The sequence below is a fragment of the Zeus faber genome, assembly GCF_960531495.2.
Source record: "Zeus faber genome assembly, chromosome: 12".
Taxonomy (NCBI): Eukaryota; Metazoa; Chordata; class Actinopteri; order Zeiformes; family Zeidae; genus Zeus; species Zeus faber.
In genome coordinates this window covers 22,378,215-22,398,846 of record NC_137196.1, presented here as the reverse complement: position 1 = coordinate 22,398,846, position 20,632 = coordinate 22,378,215, and the positions used below count along the sequence as shown (strand labels likewise).

The 20,632-nt window shown below is 42.5% G+C and overlaps 1 protein-coding gene across 1 annotated transcript; it reads right to left on the bottom strand.

Annotated features, from left to right (window-relative positions):
- Nucleotides 1-2,068: 2,068 nt before the first annotated feature.
- Nucleotides 2,069-19,739, bottom strand: scp2a (sterol carrier protein 2a). Its single transcript, XM_080010706.1, has 16 exons — nt 19,589-19,739; nt 17,763-17,820; nt 17,526-17,597; nt 17,156-17,287; nt 15,942-16,006; nt 15,678-15,804; nt 15,441-15,504; nt 14,645-14,731; nt 14,062-14,212; nt 13,365-13,512; nt 12,796-12,903; nt 9,763-9,916; nt 7,567-7,663; nt 6,136-6,265; nt 5,196-5,275; nt 2,069-2,736 (listed from the first exon to the last, which is right to left on the bottom strand). The coding sequence occupies exons 1-16, from the start codon at nt 19,640-19,642 to the stop codon at nt 2,641-2,643; spliced, it is 1,623 nt and encodes a 540-aa protein (XP_079866832.1). The 5' UTR covers nt 19,643-19,739; the 3' UTR covers nt 2,069-2,640.
- Between the last annotated feature and the right edge of the window lie 893 nt (nt 19,740-20,632).

The following is a 20,632-nucleotide window of genomic DNA, read 5'->3' as shown; positions in this document are numbered from 1 at the left end:
GTTTTTCCACCCGACAAGACTTCCAAGCCGCCTTTTAACTCAACTCAAAAATTCAACATTCACAGCCGATGAGAGCAATCCACCAAATGTGTTTTTTGCTCCAGCAATCTTGACATCGGCTTCCCAAGCTCTATACTTTGGATGCCTGAGGATGGTGGCAGGTTATACTCACGGACGCTGAGAGGCGGATTCCGTTTTGGTACTTTAACTTTGCATGTGTGCTGGAAGAAAAATAACATGTGGCCAAGGCAATATCCAGCTGTATTTCCCAAGGCATTGATTCACCCAAAGATTGTCATGACAAACACTGGCGTTATCAACAATGAGATGCAAGTGAAGCAGCATGAACAGGTAACCTTTCATTTCAATAACATCTCCTTTAGCCGATCGCTTTCATCCAAAGCAAATTACAATTATTCAAACACCGATGGACGCAGCCATCAGGAGCAATTAGCGGTTGTTAGTGTCTCGCTCAAGGACACTACAGCATGCTAGCAGGAGAAGCCTGGGATCAAACCAGCAACCCTTAGATCACTAGATGACCAGCTCTACCTCCTGAGCTACCAGCCCCTGTACCATCACATGTTCCGTGACTCCCAGATCCTCCCAGTAACTCCCGTTAAACCACGGTGTGACCAGGGCCTTGCATGTGCTCCTGCCAGAGTTTCTCTGATAAACGATAAGTTTCAGAGTTAATCTGCAGAAAACAAATGATCATATGATTTGGCCCAGGATGATTGGTCTGCACTGTGTGACTTTAACTTAAGTCATCCAGTCTTCCTCCACCCGTTTCGCACCCTGGCAATCCCGACTGAGGCCACTGAGACGGGGCGGCATGTGGCTACATCACCACCGTGACAGTGCTGCTACATTGGACCAGTTGGCCAAAGACCCAGCGGGGCGGAGTCGCTGGGGGAGCGATTAGGAACGCGGGCCGGATCTGGCAGATCTGGATTTGGGGGGGGGAATCCACCAGGGACGTGTCCGGATTGAGCGCAAAAACAAAATGAGGGAAATGGAGCAGGCAGGGGAGGAAAACAAGTGGGTCGTTCAGATCACTTGATCAACTTGTTTGATGGATTGGGAAACCAGACAAAAAAAAATGTGTTTTGGTTTAATTCTGGTCTAGCATCGGGATCCACGTCCACACCTTTGGTCGCTACGTCACGACATAAGTCCTTGGATGCAGAAAGTAATAAAATCTGAAAAAAATGCAGCTATTTTTAATTTTATTTTTATATTTTTTTAAACTGTATGTTGTGATATGAGGTCTTAACTGCCACATGTTGCAGTTGGAAATTGTTTCAAAATAAAAGCGCAGCGTTAAAAATTTTGTACTCCTCAAAATAAATACATTTAGATTTTTTTAAGAAGTGGATGTAGGCCATGCAGCCCATGGTCCACTCGAAATGGACCTACCCAGTTTTGGACTCACCAGTTGAGAACCACTGGTTTAAATGATGGCCTTAAATTTGCTGCTTGGACATGATGGGATACACCCTTTTCTGTTTGAAATAAAATAAATCAGCACATGGAGTTGTATTTCACGTCATCAATCTGTCAGTCCGCTGAAATTCCAATGAATAACCAACAGAATTTTACCCGGCAACAGCGTGTTACATGTCTCAAATCTCAATCTGGTGAATCAGGTTGAAGGCTGGTTTGGAAGCTGATTAGTATTCCTCCAGCCCACGCAGAATGCGCCAAATGCAACCACACATCCTCAGGGAAAGCCCGACAGAAATAAGAAAAATATATACTGTGTACGTAAATTTGGAGAGATTGAGCTGGAGATTGAGAGCACTGCAATCTCATCTCATTCACACACACAGACACACACCGACCCGCCCGCCCACAGGCTATCACTTTAAACGATGCAATGCTTTATCTTGAAGAAAAGCAGTAATTTGCAAAAGATAGAGGAGCGCTTATCATCTGTAATTGAAGAGGTGGGCACAAAAAACAACTTGCCATTTGGAAGACATTCCTTCAATCAAACCACCTTTTTCCCCCGAGGACACACTGAACCATCAAACGGCACAAAAATCAGACAAGGAAAGTCTCTTAATGTTTTCGTTAAAAAGGGTTTTATTTTGCAAAAATAATTGTCATTATTCCCCACACATATTTTTTATAAAATGAGCCATCAAAATACAAGGCATCCACTACGAGCGTCACCGAGAGATTCTTTGTTTGTGATCCAAGGTTTGGGATCCAGCAGAGGCACATTCAGTGTTTCACCAAATAACTGAAATCTCAAGCTGTGAAATCGCTGGTGGTGCCTGAATTCACAAGAGACTCATTCTGATTTAGAATTTATAAAGCAGAGATTTTGCGACGCCTGCTCCACGTTAACCTCACATTATCACACAGCCGCCGGAGCAGGAACGTCGGAGATCCACCACCACGATCGCGCAGATTAGAAAAAAAGAGCTGACAGTAGAGCTGGTCAAGGTGATTTGAACGACTTCTAAATTCAGAATTGAACAAAAAAACAAAGACAAAAAAAATCAAATCAAAAGACAAAGACACAATTTCCGGACATAATTAGAAGGATAAGATAGACAGTATCTCGGGATTTCAGATTCTAGAAGTGATGTGTGTGTCGGGGGGACACTTCTCCAAAAGCCCGGTAGTGTTTCACAGCTTGGCTTTGCCCGGCGTCATCTGGAGACTCTGCAGCTTCATGGCCATGCCCATGTTCCCGGTGATCTTAAGCTTCCCCTGGAAGAATGCCTGAGAGTGCACGAGGAGAGATTGGAAGAGAAAAACAGATATATATATATAAAAAAAAAATTAAAAGGATGTTTAGAGCTGAGTAAGCTGAACAAATGAGTTTTCTGCAAAACATTTCCCTAGGAGCGTGTTTTGGGGAAATAATAAGCAGGATCGAAACTCAGTATTTCTTAACGCATTTACCAAAATGCATCCATACTGTTAGTTAAATTCTGTGACATTTAATGGTGACTTTTCAATACCTAAACAGTGAATCTCTTCAGAACGAGAGAACCAAAAATAAACCTACGGGTTTGTACAGTAAGAGTTCAAATGGGTCACGTCATTTTTGCTTTGTTAATTGCTTTTTTAAGCCATGTCAAAACTATTGATATATTTTTATGACCTTTAACCCAATATTTGTATCATAAAAAAACAATTGCTATTGAAAAAAGGCATGGTTTAGGAGCCAGCATGGATGTCAAGGTATCTATATGTGTTCAGTTTGTTTTATCAGCACCATCATTAGTCACAAATCCAATGAAGCCGCGGATTTCTAGAGCCTAGATTTTCACCCCCAAGATGAAAGGTGATATTCTGATAATTTGACGCTGCTCTGGTGCTGCTGGGTTGTGGCTGAGCTCCCCACGTTGTCACGCCCACAGCTCCACGGCTGCAGTCAGCCAGGTTTAAAGGGTTCAGTTGCAGGATTAATCAGGACCTGAAAGTGGGAGACGCGCTGGCACTCGGCAAGGGGCAACAGCTTGCCATCAGGCAATTAAGATCCCAGCTTAAACCCCACAAGCAGTTTGCTGTGTCATTTCAACTGAAAGAATAAAGCTGAATGAAGAATGGAAATAAGTGAATGAATAAATTCATAAATAAAATTAAAAAAAATAAAAATCCAGGTTTGTGGTCAAAAATAGATGTAAAAATTATGCTTTTAAAGCATAACACAAGAAAAAAAAATACTATTGAATTAAAAATGGAAATACATTTATAATAAATGAATTAACAAACAAACAAACAAACAAATAAATAGAAATCCAGGTTTACTAGGATTTGGCTCCCAAATCATAACACACCAAAAAAAAGTGTAGTCCTCAAAAAAAGGGGAGAAAAAACGTTCCATTGACCCGAGGCACTGTATTTAAACTGCAATCTGGGTCCGTACTCCATGTTTTATGCAAAACACAAACATCGGGACTCTGTCTATTGAAACTCCAAACAAAAAAGATCATAATCTGTGGTGTATAGAAAGTATTTTTTTTAATATTCATTTAAATAAAAAAACGGGCAACAAGACCTGCAAAAATTCATATTTACATGAATTCACACCGACAGGAAACAGTTCTTCAAAATCAGAGTTATCAAGAGTGGTAGCATATCCAGTATCTTAATAAAATAAAATATAGTACCAAACTACTCTGCAAGTGAGTGTAAGACACCACTTTCAGCACCACTGTGGTGGACAGCCTGAAGTGGGAGGCTGGGGCCGCCCAACAATGCACACCTGCCCACCAGCTGCCACCACCCACAGCTGCAGCACATCCTTTAGGGCCCTTTAAGAAGAGCAAGCCCAAGGAGTGGAGGTGAGTTCATGCTGGATGCACTCGATCCACTCATCCCAGCTGTACACCGCCGGAAGACAGCTGGCGAGTCCTGCACTTGATGTTGAGTTATTTTTGTTTGAGAGATAATAAAGAGCCCCACAGTGGCCTTTTGCCCAAATTCAATGGTGTTCCCCACGCCACATTAAGACCGCTGTTTGTATAGATCGTGAAACCTTGGGCTTGTCCATCAACGGGAAAGCAGAAGCGTTAAAATGACTGCCAGTCAACTTTGGAATAAAACTGCTGTTTAAATTCACAACCAAAAACTTATAAATACAATGAAAAACGAAAACTATAATTTGAAAGTATTTTGTATTATCCAATTATCGATCATTCTTATCTACCATTTTCTTTCTCCTATAGTCAACCTGAAGCTCAGGTATTAATCAATAAATAACTGATCATGGCGGTGATGCTGAATTTAGTTCCAGTCTTATCAGTCTAGGAGCAGTAGAGAAACTGTATATCATGTCAATTGTATTATGTTTTTTTTTTTTCTCCTTAATAAAATTATTAAAATGATAAAGATGACTATATCGAGGAAGCTGAACCTGCCCTCTTTAACAAGATTCCAGAGGTTAATTTGTCACAAAGATATTCATACGTTCATACATATGCAGCGAAATGTCTATTCAATGCACCCGGAGATTATGCAAAATAAGTACTATACCGAACATAATAGATAACCTAATTCCCACCTGGCTAACTAACTGAAACTAACTGATTCCAGAAACGTAATGCAGTTAGTGAATAGAATAATATAAATAACATTAAATTAAAATTGAATAAACAACTATATCACGTTAGGTGTCCGTCCTTTTCATACTCGTATTCATTAAAGCTCTTCATTCAGAGCGGCGTACACACCGTCTGCGGGTTCATCTTCCCGGTCATCAGCGCCAGAAGGTCCTCGTCACCCATAGCGATGGTGCAGTCTGCCTTCTTATCTGCAGGAAACAACACGGAATAATAACAATATGAGCAGCTATAACAACAATGCATCCTGACGGTGCGATGCTCCATCCAAATGGAAAGCAGCACAGGAATGTTTGGCGAGTGATTAGGATTTATAATTAAAATGTTCTGCATAACAACGCCTTTGATTTTGTCCTTTTTTAACAAAAGCATCGGCAATAAATTATCAAGTTTGCCCAAGCATCGGGTTTGTTGTTTTTCATTATCAATAATGGATTTCCTGTTTTGCCAAATGATGGCACGCAAGCCTTAAAAGCCATTGAAGTAGCCATTACATTTTTCAGTTTTATGTTTGGGTGTGTATTAGAGTTAATAGGTTGCGTGTCCTGTTCCTAAAGTTCTTGTTTTGAGTATTGAAAAACACCATAAAACAAATAAAAATACAAAAATACAAAAATGCTGAACACATCTAGCCATTAAAATTGATTCAAGATTCAAGAGGTCTAATTGTCACATACATACATATACATACGTTCATCCATAAATGCAGTGAAATGTCTTCCGGAGATTTTGCACAATGAGTACTGAATTGAACATAATAGCTAACCGAATTCCTACCCAGCTGAACGAACTGAAACTAACTGACTCCAAAAACGTAATGCAGTTAGTGAATAGAATAATATAAAATAAAATGAAATAAAATAAAATAAAATAAAATAAAAAAAGAAACGTGAGTAAGACTTAGAAACATTGTAGAAACATGAGTACCAGCGTGACTGAGTAAATGTGGTAAGTACTAGAAAATGGCGGATAGCAACAACGACGCTAAATTTCACGTAGTGCGTCCGTACGAGTGTATTGCCAGACGTTCCTCCTGAGAGCGCAAACAGACCTGGGTCGTTGGAGACGGAGCCGCTCCCGTTTTTGACGTCCACGATCCAGCGTCCTTCCTTGCCGCCGGGCCCCCCGGTCACCTCGAAGGCAAACACTCCTCCGATCTTCTTGACCAACCCTTCTCCTTCCTGCACAGAGGGCAGGGGGGGAATGATGGAGGCCTCACCCGAATGTCCCCGGAAACGCAGCGCGCTCGTCTCCGCCCGAATCGAGAACACGCGGACGCTCGGGTTCAGCTGAATAAACGGCGCCCCCGTCGCCTCTTCGAGGGTTCAGAGGGTTTTTATCGTTCTATCCTGAACTAAAAAGACGTGACGACAGTAATGGACATAAACAGACCTCCTTAATGCATGCAAGTGAAAGAGGCCTTTCAAGTGCTATTCATTAAGGGAATAACCTATCTCACCGGCCTTATATTCACATTTTTTGTGCCACATATATGAATAATAAGGAAAGATTCATCATTCATGCAACATTCAGCCGAGGAAACTCACTCACAGACGTGAACACATTTGTTGGAACCCCTACAGCTCATTGAAACAATGCTTCGTTCCTCCTGAAAAGTGGTGAAATTAAAAGCAATTTTCTCATGTGTAACTGCACGCCTTGGGTATGTCATCGAGTAAAGCAAAGAAACTGGGAAAAGAGATCAATGATTGCTAAAGAGATCAATTATATTCTAAAATAGCCTGGACAAAAATGATGGGACCCTAAACTGTATATTTTGCTGCACAACCTTTAGATGCAATCACTGCAATCAAGCGATTTCTGTAGCTCTCAAGGAGACCTGTGCAGCTGTCAACAGGTAGTTTGGTCCACTCTTCCTGAGCAAACTGCTCCATGCACACGCACGCACACACCCCCACCTGCTTTGAACACTCCCCCGAACGCCCTCCTTATTACATGCCTCTTCTTTCCCTCCTCATTTACTGCCATAACTATGACAGGAAGAGGCCACGTGCCCAATTGCTGTTCCAGTTTTCCTGGACTTCATTAACTCTGTTTTGTCGATACATGTTGTCGTCTGATGTTTCTGTGTTTACGTTTTTCCATGTACGTGTTGTTGTTTTGTTCTATGTTTATTTGTCTCACCCGTGGTGATTACCCCCCCCTTGGAGTATTGATTAGTTGTTTAGAGACCAAAACATGGTAAGATGGTTCTCCAAAGAGGGGGGTTGGTGGTGGTTGTGTGTAACAAAAAGCTGTGCTCTTGTCGTCCACAGGACAGAGTTATTGCAGCAGTTGTTGATGATTTAAGAATGAATAAAGAGTTGCATTGTGGGTTGAGAGGTTGAACTCCACTTGCAGACTAACTCTGTCCTAGATGCAATGGGACAAATACTCTGTGTGGTTTGCCCAGCACGCTGACAGCACAGGTTTGGGGGGGGGGAACAAAACACTTGTTTCCAGTAACGTCGAGCCACTTTACCTCTTGGAGTTTGTTCTCGATCTCTTTGAAGACGGAGTGAGCCTTAAAACCCTCCAGACCGCTGGATGCACCGGTGGGAGCTGCCACGATGTGCGCCCTGTGGATCCAACATTGAACGTCTTATGCATACACACGTGCGTTCATGCAGTTTTAACTGTGTGTGTTTGCATGTGTGCACCCGTGTGTGACATTTATTATTATTTGTGAAAGTTTCATAATCATTGGTGAAGTAATATAAGGAATCGAAGGGGAAATTAGCAACATACTAATGTTAATAAAGTTCACCGTATTGAATCGAGAAAGCGATGGACATGTTTATAGGGTTAGGGCAATACATTGCCCAAACAACCATATTGTGATATGAGAGTAGATATTGCCTTGGATTTTGGTTATCGTAATATGGCGATATAGTTGAATGTATGATGAGAATGTGGCCAGTATCAGATTCAAGTGTGAACTGGTCACGGTCCTGAACTGTCCGGCATGCGCATACAGTAAGTAACAAAGATTTCACACGCAGCTGCACGCTGTCATACGGACCTGAACATGGCAAATGCACCGTGACCCGGTGGTTGTCGGGCGGCTTGGGCCGTGTACCCCGGCTGAAGCTCACGGATGAAATCTTTAAATCCAGACAGGGTCACGTGCTGTTTTTGTTTTGTTCAATAAGGATATTTTGTAAAATATAATACATCTAAAATAAAAAATACAATAGATCACTCCCTCAGAGTGCCAACCGATATGTTATTTTGGATCAGATATTCTAGACATTTGACTTGGTCGTTTCTATCATTTAAAACAAATCGCTCTACTAGGAAATGGTCCAAGAGCGTCTAATTTGAGGTACAGAGCAGAGCGCACATCCAGTTCCACGCTCACCTACTGAGATAAATCACAACATTTGATTCAACAGAAGAACTGCTCAAAGTAGGACTGGCGGCTATATTTAAAACGGTTATTAAATGTCATTTATTGTGATTATTATTTTTGTGACTATCCCTGTGCTTCTAACTACATGTGTTTCTGCTACAGTTCCTAATGACATTCTGAGTTCACCCATTTTAGTCCTAGAATTAATGCTGGGTAGAAACAGAGTTTCCGTTATGCAGTAATTGCCCGTTTTTGACCGGGAAAATCTGTTAAAGTCCGACATATTTAAATCTCTCCGGTCATAATGTCCGGTGAAAAGAATTCCCTCTAAGTCCAATTTGAATAAGTGCTGAGTGGTATAATGATAATTATCGCAATAAGAAAATAAAAATTTAAAATAAATAAATAAATAAAAAGACAATTGTCGCCTTACCCCCCCCCCAAATGTCGAAATTAAGAAGACCCGATCATTTCGATAAAAAAAATCCGCAGATCTGTATCCGCCCTCGGCAAGTTGCAACGGAAAGCCAGTCGGTTTGGACGCTCTAAAGCTGATCTGAAAGCTTCACCGCTGGCCAATCACGTTTGTCGATATAGACCTAGGCCCCGCCCCCTCACTTGTGGACAGGTTGTGCTTGTTAACACACGGAGCGGAGACGGACCCGCAGCGTCTTCAACTCTGAAGAGAAGCAGAAAGATGATGTGATATGACGACAGGGACACATACATCCTGCGTTATTTTTTATATTTAAGTTCAGACCCAAAACAAATGGTAAATAGTAATTGTGTAAAATATGTTAGCGGGACGTCGCGACGAAGACGGACAACACCACTAACTTTATTATTTATTTAGACCTATTTACCATATTTATTTTGTTTTTGATTTGATCACTATTTTATTTTGGTGAAATGTTAATTAAAGCGGCTGCACTTGTTACTGATTGTTCACGAATGAAAATTATTTGCTTTTAAGTAGTAATATTCCTAATATATATATATATATTTTTAAGATAGCGTTAACTGACGGGACTTATTTCATTGTTAATATTCAATAAAAAATATTTTTTTTTTATATACTACACATCTACATGTCTTGATGATGTCATTCTCTGCTTATCAAATGTTTTGAAGCTCAATAAACACAGGTAATATTTGACCGGAATCTCTCCCATTTGTCCTGGAAACTGAAATCTCCCAGGGCACGCTGACCGCCACCAATTTTTTTTCTAACGGAAACTCAGGGTAGAAAAAAAAACAAAACGGAAAATAAAGAATGGAATAAAAATCGGAAAAGTGCCAAAAAGGTGGTAATTATTTTTTTCTTACCCGGACTCGTGCGGGAAGCCCATCCTGTAGAGTGCAACGACCACGGCCCCACCGAGGCCGATGTTGTGCTGCAGGGCAACCTTTGCCCCTTGGACCTGCCTCTTGCCGGCCTGCCCCCGGAGCTGCCAGCACAGCTCCGCACACTGGGCCAGACCTGAGCAAACGAGCACAGAAAGTGTCGGCGACGGAGGAGCGGGGTTTGGGAGAGAGGGGGCTTTTTGTCTTTGTGTCTCCCAATTATGTGTGCGTCTTATCGGTTTGTGGTTTTATTTGTTGTTGTTCGGCTGGACCAACAGCACTTTGAACTAATTCTGTGTCCTAAACTTTACAAACTAACAATCACAACCTACCGTTATGATTTAATTTATTGAACAGTATAGACCCAGATAAGTTAGTTTGGGGTTTATTTAAACACAAGTACTCTGAAAATCAAGTTTCCTTCTCTTTAATATGTGTATATACATATGTTCGATTTTTTTTTTTCCATTAGGAATATTTCTGGATACCAATAACCTCTTTATTGATATAGGATCAATATCCGATACAGATACCAGTCATTAAAAAAAAAAATTGTAATAAAAAAAACACACTATAATATTTTTCATGATATCCTTGAAAATTTGAATTTGTCAACTAAATGTATCACCAAGGGGATATCGACAAGGGGACCGACAGAAATGATGAAGTACAAATAACAGGCACAGACTGACATTTGTCTCAACGTAAACATGACATCTAGTCAGAGATTACAATGTACCTTGAAACATTTTCATTCATATTCAAACATGTGATTGTAATGAAAGTCTAACAAATACATAATGTCCAATGCATTTCACTACAAATTGGCCTACAGCTTACGTACGCCACTCAGTTCGACCCCTGGTTGAACCTCTGAACTTCCAGCTGCCAATTATTACAGGGGCCGGATAAACAGTTAAATAGATTGAAGTGTGCATTAAAAATGGCGGCGTAGCAAATTGCTGCCATATCTGCGTCACATCCGTCCTTCAAAAAAAAAACTGCTCATTTGGGCAGAGAAAACAACAACTACATTACACAAGTAAAAATGCGGAAACATTGACATTATGTTCCCTATATGTCCAAGAAGATGGAGGAACTTAAATGTCATCTAAAATAGATGTGCTGGACATAAGAGACTCTCCAGGCACATGCCCTCCGTCACTATCTGTTCCCTCAGAACACGCAGATGATGCATGAAAGAAATGCATTTTCATGCTTTCATTTGCTCAAGATGAATGATTCCGGACCAATAATTCAAGAGACATACTGGTTGATTCTTGTGACTTGGAGAGCAAGACGGCCTCGCAGACGGCAAGGAGGAGAAGCACCTAAGCGCAAATTGACGACAGTAGGTTGGAGTTAATCGTCTCCCCATTTAGAATAAAAGTAAATCCATCGCATCAATCCACTGTCTGAGATTTGGGCAACGACAACAACAAAAAAGCAAATATCCTCGGCGTCGCCATCACTCACGTTTTCGTCAAACTCTTATCTTGCATTTTAACAGGGTGACAATTTGCCTCCACATCTGACGACTCCCTCCACAATCTCAATAGGCCCCGCTCCCCTGTTAGCGGTAAAGCTAAGCATTCCGTCTAATCTGGTTAATGGGCTTTCACATTCTCCATCATCCCAATGAGCTAAAGGGGACTTACGTACTCCAGTGACCGTGCTACGCATGATACGAAGAGAAATAAAAACTAGGTTGAGAAATAAGTTTGTTATATTATAACTCTCTCAAAAGCATTTATTTCAGAGGCCGGATCTCAGGATTTTGTATTACTGTTGTGATTTTTTCGGACCGTTCCTCTGTTTCTATATCATTTACTGATGTATATTGGATTAGATGAAGTGCAGTGTGTATGTAGGCTGCACAAAGTTCCTCCCCGTAGATAATCAATCTATAGGAGGTTCGAGTCCTCTTGGACATTGACCTTCCACCTTGTTATCTAACCACTGGGTGCGTGCGTGTGTGGGAGTTTATTCACGGTCCACTATGCACGCATGAGCAGTCGCCCCGAAGGCTTTTTAGTGCGTTCGTTTGAGAAGCCGCACCGGACGTTTGGACACTCGGCAGCAAGAGACTAAGCGGCGGCCGGTGGGACGGGCGACAAACAAAAAGCGAGGGAGGGGAGCGGATGAAAAAAAAGAGGGCCAGTGCTACAGGAGCACGGGGAGTCCGCGTCACCGTGCACCGTGAACAGTTTAATATCTGAAGGGATTACTCAGGGAAGGCTGCCAGAGCCCCAGCCTGCTGTCTCCTCACATGCACACTTAAGTCCCATTCGCCCACGACCACCAACGCCATCTGGTGGCGACCGGGTGTCACTGCGGCAACTGATACAAAGCGTAAAGTGCAGGACCAGAAGATAATCCTGAAAGCCTGAAGCGTTTCCCTTATGTCTTTTTATGATAAACCTATTTTTGGTATTTTCCCTCGGTGCTGAAAATGGTGCTTCTTTGCTTGAGGGCTTTCCTTGTTTGTCTTGTCATGTTTCGTACTCTAGTACTCGTACTTCCTACTCTTAACTGTGTTGTCTTGTTGCTTTGTTATCAAAAAGAATAGGAGAGAAAAAGTATGGCAGAGTTTCTGAAGATAACCCTGAAACCTTTTGGGAGGAGCCTGGATCAAAAAGCAATAACTACCAACTGTTTCCATATTATTTAAAATGACATAAGCAAGTTGATACATGAAGGATTGTCACTTAATGTACTGTAATCTACCAAAATGTTGTGGTTTTTAAATTACAATCAATTGTGAATAGTTTGATTGACTGCCGCATCATAATTACCGGACGTGGATTTAAGAGAAGCTCAATATAATTACCATTATTGCAAATAATCCTTTATTATCACTTTTAAACATTTGATGTAGTACTAGATGGGAGAATTATCTACACCAGGAAAATGAACATACAGAAAATTATATGAAACTCCAATTGGAAAAATGTTACCGTTAGTTGTGAATACAAAGGGCCCCTTGGAAACCCGGTTTGGTGAGGCTTGATGTACCTGTGGCTCCCAGTGGATGTCCCTTGGAGATGAGGCCCCCGCTTGGGTTCACGACAAACTTGCCCCCATACGTATTGTCTCCTCTGTCGATCAGCTCACCGGCTTTACCTGCCATGGAAAAACAAGTAAAAAATTAATGTTTTGGTTATTTTAGTACGTTTTAGTAAAAGATAATCCTCAAGGGTTTTCTGTTATCATCTGGTGGCACAGTGCATTGCACTGCAGCCTCACAGCAAGAAGGTCCTGGGTTTGGTTCCCGGCGGGGGTGGTGTGTGTGTGTGTGTGTGTGTGTCTGTGTGTGTGTGTGTGTGTGTGTGTGTTAAAGATTCTTCTTCTAACAGAGTGTCCGTGTACTGAAGTAACTTGCAGCTACACCTAAAACTTCATAAACAAACAGTGTCCAACTGTGGCCATTACAAATAGTTGCACAGGAACCTGTTTATTTTTCCATCAAGTCGGAAAACTTTTTTGGATACTTTGGGGTAGGGTGCTATTTTGACAAGAGTAAACAAGCACACAAACTCTGTGGAGATCTCCGTAAACAAACAACGCAGAGATGTCCAACTCACCCTCGGCGCAGAGTCCCAAGGCCTCGTACGTGATGAGCTCATTGGCTGAGAAACAGTCGTGCAGCTCGACCACATCGATGTCATCTGGCTTCAGACCCGTGGCTTCAAAACACTTCTTGGCTGCAAGCCTGGACATATCATACCCCACCTGAGGGGGGTAGTATGATTGATGATTTCATTTCTAAATCCAGTAATCAGTAATCTCTTAAAATAACTTTTTGAGTTGGTATCACATAAAAGCTAAAGATTATCAGATGGATTTAACATGAAGTAATATCTCACCAATTTGCACATATTTGAAGGCACACTCTGGTATTTTTTGGACCAAAGTCAAATTTTTCAATTATTGGGACTGATTGGAATCAGAATCTTTTAAATGGATCCAACATTGAGTGAAGCTTCAATGTTGGTCGAGGTTGAGGTTGACCTATCAGCAGACGGCTGGATCACTTACGACCCTAAACATAATTCGGGGTATCACCCCAAATGCATAAGTGTTTCTCATTCTGCACAGAAATCTCTCATCAAGTCCATAACTTGTGCCAAGGACAATCGGTCCGTGTCGCCGTATTGGCTGTTTTTTCCTCACGGGTTAGCTGCCCTGGAAAAACAGTGCTTTCGTATTTGGCCGGGGTGCAAAACCACACAGCGAAGTATTTCGACTAAAAAGGTGACGAGTGCCGACTGACAAACGCACCATCTTGGTGCAGCTGTTCTCCTGGAAGGTGGTGGGGAGGTCCGTCACCATCTCCTGAGCCAGGATCTCCACCGCCTGCTTCTCCAGACCGTGACGTCGGACAAACGCCTCGCTGGCCAAGACGGCCGCTCCGGCGCCGTCTGACGTGGGGCTGAGGAAGAGACAAAACGGCAACAGGATTGGTGATTTGTTGATTTTTTTTTTTTTTTTTTTAAATAACTATTTCATACAAACAAGAATTCAAAAGGTCCCTGTGTGGATGTGGAAAGGTTTTATGTTAAATTGCATCTCTTCAAATGACTGTCTCAGCTTATGGCCTCATCTGGTCAACATCAACATCGTTAAGAGAAGCAATATTGATGAACTCCTCACTTCCAAATTACATTTACATTTACATTTACATTTAGTCATTTAGCAGACGCTTTTATCCAAAGCGACTTACAATTATTCAAACACCGACGGACGCAGCCATCAGGAGCAAAAGCACACACACACACACACACACACACACACACACACACACACACACACACACACACACACACACACATTAGTGGTTGTACTACAAGGCTGTGGCTCTTACCAACACTGCAGCAGAGTCAGGAACTCAAAAACCTTTCTGGATTTAATGACCTGCTCCAGACTGTACTCATCCTGGAATTGGGAGTACCTACATTTAGGCGCGTGGCCACACACAAATGGAAACACACACACAAAAACACACGCGCAATGAAAGTCAAATACTCACGTACTACTTGCAATCATACACTACATTTCATGTAGCTTTACATCCGGATGAGCTTTTGGATACCGCAACTTATTATTATTTTTGTTAGTCCGCAATAAGAGTAAGGATGTACATGATGAAGACAGGGCTTGGGGAGGACACGCTTGGATTCTTTCCTGGGGGGAGTGGGGGCGGGGGCGGCGGGAGAAGCCAAAACCGTGTCCGAAAACTCTACATCAGGTCTAAAGGTGACTTTTTATTTTGCTCAATAAAAATACTGCACATGGTCTGAGTGAGCAGCATTTATTCAGGGTCACAAGATATAATTGTTAAAATGTCTCATTGTTTTGTGTGGGTTGTGACCCCCCCCCCCACTTGAGAATGGAATCATGCGTCAATTTTTTTTTTCACTTCCCACGTTGTTCTCGAACAAAGACGCCAAGGACATTCCAAAAATGTTAATGGATAAATTATATTTTGAGATTTTGTTAAACTGGTCGCATGCATGGTCGGTTTTACTGTGTTTGTAGGTCAGCAACATTTTTGCACATTCCTAAATATGGACTGAAATACTATATATGAATCCCACAAATAGACTAATAACCATACATGGACAAGGAATAGTAAACTATATGGTAAAGCTGGGTCTTACGGATTATTGGTGGAATGCTTGTGGTTCTTCCATGCAATTTTGGCAAAGTGCTCCGGTTTAGTGCCTAGAGGAGATTAAAAGTATGAACAAATACCACGTTTAAAGCACAAAGTGCTGACACTCTTTAGAAAATGAAAGCACTCCTTTTGATCACGATGAGAGTTTCATACTACATCTTTTCAGAACCTGCGAGGCACAGCGTTCCCACTAATCAACGGCACATAAGACACACTTCACCATATTTCTCCATGTGTTCCCTGCCGGCATTTCCAAACATCTGCGGCGCTGCCGGGGCTGCAGCGATCCCATAGCGGTTGATCATCACTTCCATGTGCTTGTCCATGGGATTGGTCCTGTCCATATACTAGCAGGCAGGACGTTGAAACCAATTCATCCTTATTCAGCGGCATAACCTCAAGCCTTCAGCGATTATTACAAAGCAGACCTACTACAAGGACAAGTACGCATACATAATTGCGATAGTAAACAACGGTTAACTACCTTGGAGGACAAGGAGCCCCTCTCCATCTTCTCAAACCCTAGGGCAAGCACACAGTCCGACAGCCCTGCAAATGAGAGATGGAATACACTCCAGTGGAGGCCCAAACAAACGCATGCGTCACACAAAAGCTGTGCCGTCTCCCGCCACTCTCTCCTCTCAAGGGCCAGTTCAATTTGGGTCCGAAAAAAAGAGATTTCAACGCAGCTTAATAGTCAAAGTTTGAGGTGTGCAAGCAAATTTGACCTGGGAAAAAAAAACATTCAGTTTAAAAGCATGGAATAAATGATATCCCTCTAACCTGCTACTTATACTTGATACACTGTGACTCTGAATGTGTGTGTGTGAGAAAGAGAGAGCGTAATCGGGTCATAGTTTAATTTCTTCTGTGATTTACTTTGTGAAAGCACATTGGATAGAAAATGGGATTTTTTTTTTTTTTTTTTTTTTTTTATTAGATTGCTCTGCAAGGACGAATAAGTGTATGCATTCTGCGGGGCTTGCAAGCAACACAAGACAGATATCTGCGTAATTTTAATTTATCTATGGATAAACTAGTTCACATTTTAATGTGTGAAAGAAAATACGCCTTGTGCTTGCTAGTTTCTTATTAGATCACTAATACACAGAAAGAGTTTTAACTGGTTTCCGTTCAGGCTACGAGATCGAGATCTAAGGAAGGTTGTAGACTCTAGACTTTCAATACCCATTACAGGGATGCAGATACCAGTACAAATACTGAGCTGGTATTGTGGCCATGTATGCGTAGTTGTATTCAGAAAATACTCCGAAAATCCTGATAACAATGGGAAATGCCCTAGCTGCATTTTTGTAGCTTCCATGTTTTTTGGAACTTGTTGACATTATATCAGTATTTGTTTAAAAGCGTTTAAACTTGTTTCCATTGCATAAACACACTTATTGTTGACCTTCTTGTGTCAAGTATGCAACCTTTTTTTTTTCGTTCGGCTCACATGACTAACCCATTACTAACCTTCAAAACCAGTGACATCGCTGATATTGCAACCGAAAATGGCAGTATTATCAATATCATAGTATATAGGTGCATCCCTTATTAGTTGTAGCTGCTTTTTCAAATGTTTACCAATTCCCCTAATTTAATAATTAAGCAGGCATGGCTTGCAAATGAAGCTGTGTGAATACAACTTCACCACCTCGTGAATCTCATATGAATGGGATTCCTGCAGAAACTCACCTCCCTGCACCAGCTGACGTGCCATGAACAGCGCTGTGGAGCCGGTGGAGCAGTTGTTGTTCACATTAATGATAGGAATCCCAGATAAGCCCAGGCTGTGGTAAATGGCCCTTTGGCCACAAGTGGAATCTCCTAGGGAAATAGGACATGGTCGGGAGTGACGACAACTCAGCAGGTTAAACGGTATACTTACTATACAATATACTGTATATACATCTATGGGTACTGGAAAAGGACGGTGAAAAGTATTTCATGCAAGTATATCATGCCTAGACAGACAGACCTACAACGCACCAATAGCCATATAAACAATATTCTCAGTACAGCATATTGCAAACCAACACATGGTCAAGTCAAAGTATGTTCTTACCATAGACATACCCTACACAGGCTTGTTCAATGGCAGAGTAGGGTACCCCTGCATCTGCTAAGGCATTTTGTCCTGAATCAAAACACGAGGCATAACACATTTAGTGTGTGTGTGTGTGTGTGTGTGTGTGTGTGTGTGTGTGTGTGTGTGTGTATGTATATATATATATATATATATATATACACACACACACACTATATATGTGTATATATATATATATGACAATGTATTAAGCACCTGCTTCCTTTGCCATATCAGGATAGTCAAAGTCCTTTCGAGCTCCAGGCTTCTCGAACTACGAAACAATGAGGAAAAATATTGAAGAACAAATAAAAAGATGATTTTTTTGTTACATTGTGTCAGGGAAAAATGTTGATCAATGTTAATGAAGTGAACGCCTGACTGTTTCTCAGCAGATCTTACCTTCCTGTATACCAGTGTCACAAGTGTTCTAGTCGTTATCTAGTAAAAGGACAGTTTGTGTAAACACTCAACCTTTGCGTTCTCTGCACTGAGAGTGTTCTATGTTTTCCTTGTTAAAACATGTTCTCGGCTGTTACTGAAGACAACAGCGAAGCACGTGGCTAGTCTCAGAATGGGACACAACCTCTCACGACTATAAAGGCCTCTTCAAGTAAAGCAGAGGCAGACCGGTCAGAACACTGCTTTGGAGCGGCACTGAATCTTTCTCTTCATTCTGCAGAATAAATATCTTTAATACTCTCAGTTTTGTATTCCTGTAGCGGGCAGATTAACCTCACCGACCACGCAGGAGAAATTCTCCAACACATTGTTAAAAACTAAAGCTTATAACACTTGAGGTGGTGGGGCTTATTTTCTCATCTGAGCGCGCTGTTCTTTTTTGTTACTTATCACCGATAGAGACTGTTTGCTGGACACGACATGCTATGCTGTTCTATCAAATTCACCGTGGCTGCCTTTCCCTTCTTGCACTTTTTTATTCAACAGCACGCGGCAACGCCAGCCTTTTAAATAGAAAAAGGAGATAAAACCCACATAGAAATGTTTTATGCGCCATCAATCAAGGTGTCCAGCTGGAAAATAACCCTCTGGGATGTCCATGTCCCTCTTTTTTTACGAACTTCTCTTCAGACACTCTCTCTCTCGCTTCCACTCGCACTAGTTGTTGGGTCGTTCATGAACGATCCGATCGGCCCTTATGTAGGAACGAAGGGAACCGAGTCTCGCTGACTGATTAGCCCTTCCTTTGTTGTCAAGTTTCATGTCGTGTTGTTTGTTTAGGTTGCCCAGATGTTTCCTCCCCTCGCCGGGAGGTGCCCTGAGTAAAAAGCAGCGCACCCACTGTCACCTCGGGTTCACTGGTCTGCAGGTTTTATTATACTATTATTATTTATTTGTGAAAAATACTGTTTTTACCTGTTCTGCACAGAAATAAAAAAACGATACTACTGGTTTTATGGATTTTTATTTTGAACGTTTTTAAAATATGATATACATAAATGAATAAATAAATAAATAAATACAGACATACATTTATATTTTAATTATCCAGTATCCTGGACACCTCCAGCCCCCGTCTCCCCCCACAGTCATACAAACACACTGGTTATTTGTGACAGACCACGACAAAAAGTTTTATTTATTTTTTTTACACCTTTTAAACTTTTGTTAAATTAAGAAAAAATAAATATTAAATATCAAGTTACCGAAACCGAACCGCTACGGTGGGCCCAACCGTAATAGTCAGGCACAAGCGCTTTAAGGATACACGCCATTAAAAAGTACCGCGACCCCTCACACAGAGCTCCGCATAATAACGACCATGACCCCTGCACCGGGATGACACACGGCGCTAACGCGTACGAGGACATACAACGCGCGTTGGGACACTTCCGACGCCGTACGTATCAGAGGCGAGAACTCCGGCGCGGACAGATCCACGGACGTCGCCAGCTCCAAACGACGCCTCCACCCCGTGGGCTCCGGCGCGTCCGTCCAACCCACAGCTGCCGCTCGTCTTTACGCGGAGGTGCGCGCGCTGGGCTGCCTGAACCCGCGTGAAATAAGCGCGTCACGTTTACCTTTGTCATTCCCACGCCGATGACGAACACCCTGTTCCTATTTTGGGGAGCCATGGCCGACGTTTCCGCGCCGGTGAAGACGGGGGGCGGCGGCGGGGGGGGCAGAAGTGGCGAACGCGACCGTACGTTCAAGGCACCTTTGCCCACACGTATCCCGCCATGCACCGGGGCGGTGAAGCGACCGCTGGGCGTGGCCGGGGGACGCTGGTTGGGGTGCGGCGTTCAGAGTCAGGGGCGAGATGGGAATTACGGCCTTTCGACGAAAGGAATAACCGTTCATCTGTTCCGCGTGCGCTTTCAAACGGGCGTACCGCGCATTAAATACTTCGTGCGAGTTGCGTCGTCAACGGTACTTGAGCGTGTGAATTAAAAAAAAAATTAAAGGAAAAAAGGAAAGGTGGAATTTCGGCCTTAACACGTCGTCATACAGCCGCAGCGCTTCTTTGTGGGTTGCTGCCGACGCGGCATTGCGCTTTTACCAGCGTCCGTGAACGAGGCACTCACACTGGGTCCCATTCACAAAAATATACCAATACCAATAGGAAAATGTAAACAAAACAAACAGTCTTTATTTGTCACGCAACACACCACACCACAACACATGCTTGCACACACACACACACACACACACACGCTTTGATGGTGGCCGGTGAAATGGATCCTCTGCTTTTGACCCATCCTGGCTTGTCCTTCCTCCGGGGGCACAGCCAGGAGCAGTGGGCAGCGTACGTGGACGCGCCCGGGGACCAGGTGATAAGTGTCCATCGCTGGTCAGACGATGATGGGTGCATGTTTTTGGTGGTGGGTCCTTACTGACGTGAGGTGGAGGAAACCCAGTGTGAGCACGGGGAGAACATGCAAACTCCACACAGAAAGGCTCCTGTTTGGGAGATAACCCACCGGAGCACGGTGCCAACAGCGCCCCAGGCGGGAATCGAACCCAGGACCTTCTTGCTGTGAGGCAGCAGTGCAATGCACGGTGGCCATATATGGCAGATTATTTTCAACATATTATTTAGTTATATTGCATTATAGATTATTGTA